The 12,175-nt window shown below is 34.9% G+C and overlaps 1 protein-coding gene across 5 annotated transcripts in view; it reads right to left on the bottom strand.

The window, feature by feature from the left end:
- Positions 1-12,175, bottom strand: part of LOC118195132 (serine/threonine-protein kinase PAK 2-like) — a 119,205-nt gene that overhangs the window by 76,518 nt on the left and 30,512 nt on the right. For all 5 annotated transcript variants that reach the window (XM_085817339.1, XM_085817338.1, XM_085817340.1 and 2 more), the window contains exon 4: positions 10,308-10,414. In XM_085817339.1, coding sequence (XP_085673465.1) covers positions 10,308-10,414 — 107 coding nt within the window. The remainder of the gene's footprint in view (positions 1-10,307; positions 10,415-12,175) is intronic.

Here is a 12,175-nt window from a genome sequence, read left to right as displayed (position 1 = left end):
AAAGTTTCAGATTCACAGAAAGAAATGATTAGGCATCTTATCGCTCATAATGCGAAATTCAATAATAAACCTTTGAAACCAAATCTAACTGCGAGAGAAAGAGCTACAATGCGCGAAATTCATTCTAACCCGGATATTATCATTTCAAAGGCCGACAAAGGTGGCCAGATAGTCGTCATGGATAAGAACACTTACATCGATGGTGTCACTAAACTCTTAAACGAAGGACCATATAATCCGATCCCTAAAGATCCTTCACCTTAGGACTTATCCAAAATAAAAACTGCGATCAAATCTTCGCAAATCATTTCAAGCAACTTAAAACATTCGCTTATCCCATCTGTTGCGAATTGTGCCAGATTATATGCTCTTCCCAAAATTCATAAAAGTGGTATTCCTTTTCACCCTATTGTATCAAATTTAGGTACTGCCTCGTATCCTTTAGCTAAATATTTAGTTTCTAGATTTTCCACTCTATTAGACAATAACATTTACACCATAAAAAATTCAATAGAGTTTGTAAAAAAGGTTAAAAACATTTCTCCTCGTAATTTACTCATGGTTTCTTTTGATGTAAAATCATTATTCACCAATGTCCCAGTGGAGGGTGCATTAAGATGTCTAGAAACCAGACTTCGCGAATTTCATTTCTCTTGCATCGAAATTGATGAGCTAATTTCTCTCACTCAACTCTGTTTGAAACAAACACATTTTGTTTTCCAAAATAAATATTACATGCAAACTGAGGGATTAGCCATGGGAAGCCCCTCAGTCCCATCCTGGCTGATATCTACATGCATTATTATGAATCAAAATTGTTTGAAACTTTAAACTTCCCGGCATGGTTCCGCTACGTAGACGATACTTTTACCCTGTTTGAAGGTAATAAAGATGATTTAAATAAAGTTCTTTCAACAATGAATTCTATTGATCCTGCTATTCAGTTCACTTTTGAACTTGAGACTTGCAATTCTCTTCCGTTTCTCGACATTCTGGTCACACGTAACACATCCAACTTCAGTACTACAGTTTACCGTAAACCTTCATCGGTTTGCCTTCCACCACACTTTAAATCATGTCATCTGACTAAACAAAAGTTAGCTTCATTTTATTCCTATGTTTTCCGTGCTCTTCAAGTTTGCTCCTCCAAACTAGCCCTTGATGAAGAACTAAATTATTTAAAAGCAATAGCTATTGACAGGGGCTTTTCACCCAACATTATTAATCAAGCAGTTAAAAAATTCTCTTCTCAACCCACTAAAAGCCACACTCTTATTTTAGGAGATTATAAAAATTCTGTTGTCATTCCCTTCTTTCCATCAATTAGCTATAAAGTTGCACATATTTTGCAGAAATTTAACTTTCAGGTTGTTTTTTCTCCCATCAATAAAATTCCAACTTCTATACTCAAGGACCCCATTCCGGATATGAATTCCTGGGGTATTTATAGGATTCCTTGCCAGTGTGGTTTAATTTACATTGGCCAAACTAAGAGAGCCTTAAAATTCCGCGTCAAAGAACATGAGGCATATGTTAGAAAAAAGGAAACACAGAGGTCTTCTGTTGCTCAACATTGTTGGTCCGAAAATCACACTTTCAATTTTTCTGCTGCCAAAATTATTCAAAAAACATCTTCCATTGGAGAACTGGATTTTCTAGAGGCATTTCACATTCATAAAAATCTTTCTGTTCTAGTTAGCGATCCTAATTCCAATCCAAATTTGCCTTCGGCTTTTAGAGAAATTATGTTTTAGTTCTGGTTTCGCCAACAGATGGCGCCACTTGCTTATTCTTGTCCAGGCTTTCTTATCTTATCTAATCATTATTTCCTATCTTGTTCATTTGCGGTTTTGCAGCTGAAGATGATGGTTCGGTAAAACCATGGAAACTAGTCCTGTGAAAATTTTGTAGGTATAACGCTGATTTTTGTTGTTTGACTTCTGAATTAGTTCATATGTTTAGTTTTTCAAAAGATGAAGAACTATGTTCCAAATGGACACATGGCATTAAACTAGTGGATTTCAACAGACCAAAGCAAAAATGGCAAGGTAAGCTTTGATTTAATTGTTATTGCTTTGCTTTTTAAGGAATGTAAACTGTTACACTTAAGATTTATTATTCATACTAAATATTTTCCCTGGAAAAGCCTTGTTGTGAAGCTTCTTTTTCAAAACATTGTTTAGGGGTTTTATGTCCGAAAATAAAACAAATTTTAATACACACCTTACTTTAAGAAGTGCATAGAGCTGCATTGAAATAAATTAATTAATACAAATTTAAGTTATGTAACAATAATAATTAAATTTACCATTAGTACTAGTATTCTTATGTTTACACATTTTATGAATAGTCAACTGGCTGTGGGGCGAAGGAAACTCGCATTATTTAAAACACTTTCTTTTGGCTTGCATAAGCAGACTGAAATTTAAACTTAATGCCACCCATTTCGTATAAAATACATGTAGAGAAGAGAAGAAAAGTAAGAATACAGGGGTAAGTTTATTTAACATTGAGTAAATGGCTATCTCGCTAAACTGGCAAGATATTGTCAAGCTGGCAAAAGTTTTGGTGAATAATTTTGTAACCAAATTTAGCAAAAAAAATTGAGAAATTTGCTAAACTTGCCGACCATTTGGTGATATTTTGATCTGGCCCCTGTATAACTGTATCCAGCCCTCATATGCCTTCCAGTAATTTTCAGAAGCAGAAATTACTAGAAATATCTTGGTGGCTGGTAAAAATTATATAAGACTGGAGAGAGCATCTGCTTTCAGTAGTTGTAGTTAGTTGTTAGTTCAGAATGAGTTCATAGTACTAAGATATCTCCGAATTAGCTTTGCTATTGAGATGCGCTTTGCATTGTGTTTAATGTTCTTAGTAGTTTGAAGTGTAACTACTGATTGTAAATCTGTGATACTGTGAAAACCTGTATGAGTATTTCTGTAGAAAGTTTCAGAACTGTGAAGTACTTCTTTTGAGAAAATCAATTTTATCAAGCTAGCGTTGGGATCTGTGTGCATTCAATCTAATACAAACCCATATGCACACCTTGAATTTTTTTTTGTCAGAAGCTGGATTGAATGCCGGTGACGAGCGATGGATGAGCAATTAAGACAGCTGGTGACAGCCTTTGCTGTATTCAAAGAACAGATGAAAGAGGAAAAGAATCCATCAAAGAGATGAAAGCAGACCAAAGGGAGATGAGAGTGGATATCAAAGGGAGGAGATGAGAATAGATACAGTTGAAGATAAATTTGGAGAACTTCAAGACAGAGTTTTTGCAGTTAAACAACAAATCGATGACATTCTGCTCTTGTCACCAAAGCTGACATTTTAAAGAAGTTCATGACGACAGCTGGTCACAATCCTAATGCATCTAAATTCGAGAATATGTCATCCTGGCCCCTCTAAAGCTATCAACATATGATGTGACCTCCTGGCAAGTGCATAAGACATGATTTTCTGTAGTGACGGAAGCCAATATATGGGATTTCCAAGCGAAGGTCTATCACCTCCCGCTTTTCCGACAGCAGACACAGCGGATATCCTTCAAACTCTTCCCGAAAACCAGAGGCTAGAATTTGAAGCCCTACCTGGCACGCTGGCGCTACACTCTTCATCATGGGACATAAAAATTGAGTTCTTTACAAAATGACCATTTATACCGAAGCCAATACTACCATCACCCAAAAATATCTTGCTCAACAATTGGAAGGTAAACTCATCAGGACATTGCCCTGCATTAACCTTCAGACTGTGTCCAGGGATAAAATCAATACCGATGGAAAATTAAACACAAACATCACATTTGGAGGTGACGCTTAGCATCACATGGCATATGTAGCAAATATTACAGACCCTTGCATACTCAGATTAGACTTTATACAGAAATATAATTTTTATTTGGACTTTAAACTGCATTCAACCTGAGGACATAACCTTATTCGGAATTACTGATGAAGGAGTTAGAACTGTTCATCAAATCATAGCCCAAGATGATAGTACCAGCAAGAACAGAATTTCTACTTTCTAGATCTAAATAAATAGAAATTTCCAGTATGGTGTAATGGAATATCCCAAGAACTGTAATACTCCACGAGGAGTACTAATAATTTTGGCACTAGTCAACTTATTGAGGACAGCTATCTGTTGAAAGTTGCTAACATCAGTGATAAAGCAAAAACCATTAGAAAAGGTGAAGTGGTTGTAGCATGAACTCCAGTGACCTGTATTAAATAACCCAATAGTCCACCAATCTCTGTATCTTCAGAGATCCTAATACCAGAGCTATTCTATGATGCACAAGCTATGAAAAAAGGAGTGCTGCCTACATGTCATTCAAGAATTTCAGAATGTTTTCTCCCACTTGTCTTCTGACATAGGTCGAACGCATAGCATAAAATTGATACAGGGATCATTCACCAATCAAGCAATATCCAAGACATCTATCAATTACTAAACAGGGAAAAGTATGAAAACTTCTAAAGAACATGCAAGAAAGCAACATTATCAAGCCTTCAGTAAGGGCCTCTTTCATGATCCTAGTCAGAAAGAAAGACAATTCAACTAGATTGTGCATTGACTATTATTAAATGAACAAGGTTACAAAGAAAGACAGCTACCCTCTTCCTAGAACTGATGCTATTCTGGACACTCTTTCTGGAAGCAAGTGGTTCTCAACACTTGATTTAGATAGTGGATATTGGCACGTAGAAATGCATCCTGATGATCTAGAAAAGACAGCATTTACAAAGGGACAAGGACTTTGGCAATTCAAGGTGATACCGTTTGGACTCTGAAATGTGCTGGCTACATTCAAGCACCTAATGGAGACTGTTTTGAAAGGTCTTTCCTACAAGACCTTTCTGATATACCTAGATGACATCATCATCATCGAAAAGACTTTTGAAGAATATCTATAAAATCTTAGAAAAGTGCTTCAAAAATGAAGGAAGCCAATCTAAAGTTGAGTCCTACTTGCAGAAGGTATATGCACAAATCCTGAAAAGGTGTCAGATGTTAAGTGGTTTTCAATGTTTGATTTAAAGAGTGGACATTCACAGGTAGAGATACATCTTGATGACCAAGAAAAGATGACTTTTACTATCGAACAAGATAAGTTCAAAGTGATGCCACTTGGATTACATAATGCGCTGTCAAAATTCGAATGTTTCATGAAGACCCTGTTGGGAGGCCTTTTCTATGATGCCTGTCTGATATACATTGCTGACAACATCATCGTCAGAAAAACTTCTGAAGAGCATTTAGAAAATTTTAAAAAGATGCTTCAGAAACTGAAAGAAGCCAAACTGAAAGAATCAAGTCCCACCAAATGTAAACTATTCAGACAGGAAGTGACTTACCTTCGACATGTCATCTCAGCCGAAGGAGTATGTTTGGATCCAGAAAAAGTGTCAGCATTTAAAGACTGGAGATGCCCTGAAAATTTGCATCACCTGAGAAGTTTCCTAGAGCTTTGAAGCTACTATAAGAGATTTGTAAAGGAATTTTCTTATATTACATGACTCCTTCAGAAACTGACAGAAAGCAAGCAGAAGTTCTTGTGGACAAAATAATGTGAGGATGCAGTTATCAAACTGAAGGAAGCTTTTACATCTGCTTCAATCCTAACATATCTTCAGCAAGAAAAACCATTTATTCTTGACACAGATGTGAGCAATGCGAGTTTTAGTGCTATTCTGTCTCAAGAAATAAATGGTTGCAAACATGTCATGGCATACTGGAGCAAGCGTGTATCTAAACTGGAGAGGAATTACTGTATCAGAAATAAAGAGTTGCTTACCATAGTTAAAGCCGTAGAACATTTCTATCATTATCTCTATGGCAGAAAATTTCTGCTCCACACAGATCATGCATTGTTGACCTGGCTCTTAAATTTCAAGAATCCCGAAGGTCAAATAGTGAGGTGGATGCAGAGACTCTAGGAATATGACATAACTATCCACAATCAGAAGGGATCGTCACATGAAAACACTGACGTCCTGTCTAGAAGACCTTGCTCGGAAAGCTGCCAGTATTGTTTCACAGTCAATACAAAATATGAGCTGCTTAATCTGGTCATACGTCAAGTTACGAATCCAACTTTGTCTGACCTAGACCAATGGGCTGATGAAGAAGTCAGGGAAGACTAGTTGAAAGACAGTGACATTAAACCCATAACTGAATGGAATCTTCAAATAGAAAACCTACCTGGTAGGGCATTTTGATCTGTAATCCTATGACGAAATAATATTGGGCTCTCTGGGACTCAGTCCATGTTTGAAACAGCATCTTGTACCAGAAGTTCGAATGGGATGATGGGAAGGCTTTCTGATAGCAGCTAATACTCCCAAGATCCCGGATATCTTTAAGGAACTACACAGCAGTCCAACATCAGGCCACTTCGGAATAATGAAAACTTTGCATAGAGATTGAGAATGCTTTTACTGGAGTAATGCAAGGGAACATGTACAAAAGTGGTGCAAATCTTGCACTGCCAGTGCTGGTAGAAAAGGACTGAAGAAATGCAGCCGAGGGGTAAGCTAGACCATTGCAATGTAGAAACACCTTTTGAATACATCACGTTTGACATCCTGGAACCTCAGCCACGAACTGCTGATGGCAATAAATACATTCTCGCTGTCATTGATTACTTCACAAAGTGGCCTGAAGTATATCCTATTCCTGATCAAGAGGCTGTAGTGGGAGCAGAGGTAATGATACCGCACTGGATTTCCAGGTTTGGAGGGCCTCTTCAGTTACATTCTGATCAAGAAAGAAATTTTACCTTGGCTATAACTAAACAGCTCTGCAAGCTATTTTGCTTAGACAAAACCCAAACAACACCTTTACCTGAGAAGTCAGAAGGCGTGGCAGAGACTACCATCAGAGATGACCTTCATCTGCCTTGTGATCTCATGTTTGGTTGCACTCCGGTTACACTTTCATCGCCTGAGGAGTACATGCAAAATCTCCAGGCATGGTTTGAATTTTGCATGAGAGCAAGTCAACTTGGCAAAGGAGCAGATGAAAACCCAAAACGACACAAGAGCAACAGGACATCGATTCTACGAAGATGATAAGGTGTGGTTGTGAAATCTGATTCAAAGGAAAGAACTCTCCCTTAAACTACAGTCGTTTTGGGATGGTCCTTAAACAGACTGAAAGATGTCATAGTTTTCGGACCCGTAAGTCATCCAATTCTAAGACCTCATTACAACAGGCTAGCTTCTTACTAAGGTGATAATACGTAGTCCCCATAGTGTATACAATGTAAATAGTATACTAAGACAAATGGTCCTATTTGCTTCTAAATTTGTAAATTTGTGCACTCATTAATTGATTTGGTATATGATTTGTTTTATGATGCCTACTGAATTCATTGTTATTATTGTATTAATTTTCCATTGTTATAAGTAAGGCTTTCTGTCCAGGGATTGTACTGCTTAGGACATGCAGTCCTTGGTAAAGGGGCAATGTTATGAATTTTATACTTAGACATGTTATTTTAGTGAAATTATGAGTAAAATTATATTATTCATTTTGTATAACGTTAACATTAAAAATCTAAAGCGATGAGCGATGCCGTATCAGTAAGAATACAGAAGCAAATTCATTCAACACTAAGTAAACTGGTGTATTTAACATTTTATTATCCTCAGATAAGAAGGATTTGAGTACAAAACTAGACTGAAACTTGTATTGGATCAATTGCATTTACTCAAACAAAAGAAGCAAGGAATTTGGAACACAAGTGAATTATTAACATTATCATCTATATTACTGGCTATTGCACCTCATACTTACAAACTTTCAAAGAAATTTAGATTTTGTTTTCAATATACCGTAATTTCCGGAAGAAACGCCGCGGCGTTTACGTGTTTAAAACTTAAATTTTCAGCGGGTGCGGTGTTTCTACCCATGCTGCATTTAGGTGCACTAAAAATAAAATATTTCCTATGATGGTCATTGTACATAGTTTGGATGGCCTTGTCATTATGCATAGACTGGTGCTATTCCCACACAAAAGACCACTCAGTTGCTTTTTGCGAACGTTATTTTGTTTACATTCTTTCCCTTGAACGGACCTACATGCCTTATTCACCCTAAACCAGATCTCAGAACAATAACATTCTGCCCCCTTTCAAATCAACATTCTCATCAGTTTGAACAGTCTCTCTTCTCTGCTATTCGAGGAATCTTCCAGGACCCATCCTCTCCCCACCCCTGCCTTTTCTGCAATTTTTTTCAAAGGCGGACACGATTCCACCTGCCTTGCAAACTCTGACGTATTTCCCCTTCAGCATGAATGGATTTTTCTTGGCATTCTGCCAAATACAGATCCCATCAGTTTGGATACAAGCACTTGTTGGATAGTTTTTAAGTAAGAAGGGAGCGGAAAATTTTTGAAAATGTCTCTAAACAGCACAGAAGCTATACATTTCTTACCTTTAATTTATTTTTGAGTTATGGTTTCATTTCATGCATTTTTCTTAACTATGTCATATATCAGGACTTAGGTTTAGGACTTAGGTCATATATCAGGACTTAGGTATGTCATATATCAGGACTTAGGTTGAGTTTTTGCATCTATACGCCCCACGACGATGTCACGTGCAATTTAATCTATTGCGGCGTTTACGCTGATGCGGCGTTTCTGTGTAATTTTAATTTTTTTCCCGCCATTTTTCTCGAGTGCGGCGTCTACGCTGATGTGACCTTTCTTCCGGAAATTAAGGTAATAAGACTAATATGCACATAATTATTCTTCAAAATCCAAACTCTGTAGAAAATTCAATTTTAAATGTCTGTACGAAACATTTTGTTAGAGTGAATTTCTTTTTACTTAGCTTGTAATTTTTGACGACACTGATTGTTTTCTTACAATACTGCTTCTTTCAAAAATATGGGCGATTCATCAAATTTCTGTTTTGTTACTTAAGGCATAATTTTTTCCTTTTTTATATTTAAATTTTATATTCAAATTATAAACTAATGACTATTTCTCAAAAATTTTAGAAGAATTTTATTACAGATGCGTAGATACTACTACTACATCATATTATTATAATAATGCTAATGAAAATAATCATTCCCATTCAGCTAATTGAATAATATATATATGCATTTAAAATTGTGATTTCATATATATTTTTAGCATATTTTGTAGCAATACTTATAAAAGTTTATTATTCTACGTTTTCTTTTCCTTGTCATATGCTCCAAGAAATTTGAAAAACAGAATATATTAAAAGATGAGTTACCGTATTTAAAAAATATTAATATTAGTTTTGTAAAATAATACACGATTACTTAATTACCATTACATATTACTGCAGTTTTGCTAAATGAGATTTTTTATGCAGCAGATATTATTTTTTGAACATGTTACAAATTTTCATGTAACCCTCTTCCCTCTAAAATAAACACTTTATGGAGAACAGAGTTAATATATATTAAATATAAAGTTGACTGTATGTACAAATAGTTTAATTTTCTCACCACTAACATCATTAATGTACATAAAATAAATGAACTTCTGTAAAATCTGCACCTTCTTTCATTTAAAAAAAAAAAAAAAAAATTAATCTTGTCATATGAGATAGAAATTTAACACCCACTAAGAGGAAATTCTTAATTTTATATAATATAATCTTATATAATAAGCCTTTAGTTCATACTTTCTACAATCAATTTTTGTTAAGTGCTTGATTTATTGTGCCTTAGTAGAATTATCATGAGCTATAACATTTTGCTTTGGTTTCTATAAATTAAAAACATAAAATATTATTCATATTTGCTTAAGGAAAAATCATACCAAAAATTTGTAAAATAATAAAATGTTTTCATATTACTGTATCTTTAATGTGTGTTTACAGAGTTCACACAAATTTAATGAAATCTTTTCAAAATATATTTCAGGATTGGTTTTATACATGAAATATTACACTTTACAAAAAATATATATATTTATGTTCAGAAAGCTTTGATTTTGCTAGTGAACACTGCATTGAATTCTGTTAATATGGACTTACACAAAAATAATGTTTTAATACCAGCTAAATGAAAATTGTTGTTTAATTTTATGTAATCTTTTATTTCATACACTTTCCTTGCTGCTTAATTAATATTAACACTAAAATATAGTATGCACATTATTAACACTTATTATTTATACTACAACAACAAATGTTAAGTCTGAATTTTTAGTATTTTTTCCAAATTTATACAAAATACAATTAAATTTTATATAAAATAAAAGTATATAGTTATAAGTTAACTCTCAGTTTAAAGAATTATAAACTTACAGTGAATTCTCCAGTATCAGGGTCAAATCCCACATGTAATGTATGCTCAAAATTAAGAGGTGGTGATATGACTAATTTATCAGGATCTTTTTTCTTTTCTTTCACATCTAAAATACATTGAAAAGAATATTTTAAAAATATGTCATTCATTAAAAGTTAAAGATGTACAAAAACTAGCAATTCATGAGTTTAAGTACTGGGAAATTTTTTCACACATACGGATGCTTCCAAGGCTTAAAAGCAAAGAAAAATGATGTTAGGTTGGATATAAAGTACAGAAAGAGGAGTTAAAAATGAAATATAAAGTTTACATTTCAACTTCTCATATCTACTACATTCTGAAGATACAAAGTGTCAAGATGATATTTATAATTGGTAGAATCCTTGAAACAGCAGTATCATGAGAAGTTATATGGATATTAGAGCATGATTAAAGATGAACTTAGCTAATAAATTCAATTAAACTATTTGTACAACAAAAGAGTAATTAACTTGAGACCCATTCTAAACACCCTAAATTGATAGTGGGGTTGTTTTGTAAGATATATTATACTGCCTACTTCTGTTGTAAAAAGAAAAAAGATTAAAAAACATTATGAATATGCAATCAATTAAAACACCTTCCAAACCTACCTCATTGATAAACATGTGATTTAGGTTTGGACTAAATCATATGTTTGAATCCACAGCATGAACACCTGAATGTAATAAAAGAACAGTACAGAAGGTATTGTTCTATCATTTTGTTACTTAAGAGTTTGCTTTCCAACTGCTGAATGTCAATGTAAAATTCCACTGACCACAGCCAACATATAAGATGCATGACAAGACTTTAGATATGGATTCAAACTGTCAAGGCGTATTGAATTTTAACCTCTCCAATTAACATTGGGATTTAAACCAATTTAGCACATACAAGAAAACAGACCTGAACTTCCTGCTCCAATTCCAAATTGTTTTGGAAAACAAAGATGCTTGCAAAATATACAACTCATGTTGTCTCAATCATAACCACATGCTCATAAAATAGCTTATCAGACATTTTTTGCTCTTTGTATTCTTTAAATTCATTATCCCTGATGAGAACTTACATTTTATAGCAATATCTTAATTTTCTTAAGGGGAGGGATGCCTTTGTGGAGGGCTTTCTAAGGAAAACTGGCTCGTATACACGTTACACATGGGGAAAACTATGAAAACACCCATGCAGTCAGCCCGTTTGCGGGATTTGAACCTCGGATCGAACTACCATTGTTCAGCGACTTTACTGCTTGGCCGCTGGTGGGCCCAGAAATGGAGAAAAAAATTAGCTGAATTAACATAAAACTTAATCCAAATGCAATATAATTACTTCTTTTATAAAATACTTATACAGTCAAAACCTTCCAAATTAGATGACAATTAATTCAATAAGAAGTACAGAGGTTGGACAAAAATATGGAAACACCTTTAAAAAAAACATGTTTCTTTGCTTAATATGGTGTAGGAAACCCGTTGGCATCCAAAACAGCTTGCAGTCTTCTCGGAATGGATAAATACAGTTCCTGTATGTTTGCCAAGGGAATATTATACCATTCTTCCTGCAAAACGGTGGCAAGTTCAGATAACGATGTTGGCGGTGGATAACGAGAACGCACTTTCCGTTCCAATGTAGACCACAAAGGTTCGATAATATTCAGGTCTGGTGACTGTGGTGGCCAGGGGAGATGGGACAACTCATCCTCGTGCTCAGAAAACTAGTCCTGGACAATGTGAGCTGTGTGAACAGGGGCTTTGTCCTCTTGGAATAGACCATCACCATCGGGGAACAAAGTTTGTACCATGGGATGAACTTGATCGGCCAAAACGTTTACATAAGTCTTGGCAAT

This window comes from Stegodyphus dumicola, chromosome 5 (assembly GCF_044657685.1).
Source record: "Stegodyphus dumicola isolate Sdum_Otavi_A_Nest chromosome 5, ASM4465768v1".
Taxonomy (NCBI): domain Eukaryota; kingdom Metazoa; phylum Arthropoda; class Arachnida; order Araneae; family Eresidae; genus Stegodyphus; species Stegodyphus dumicola.
Note: the sequence above shows the minus strand (reverse complement) of the source record. Positions and strands in the feature narration are given on the sequence as shown.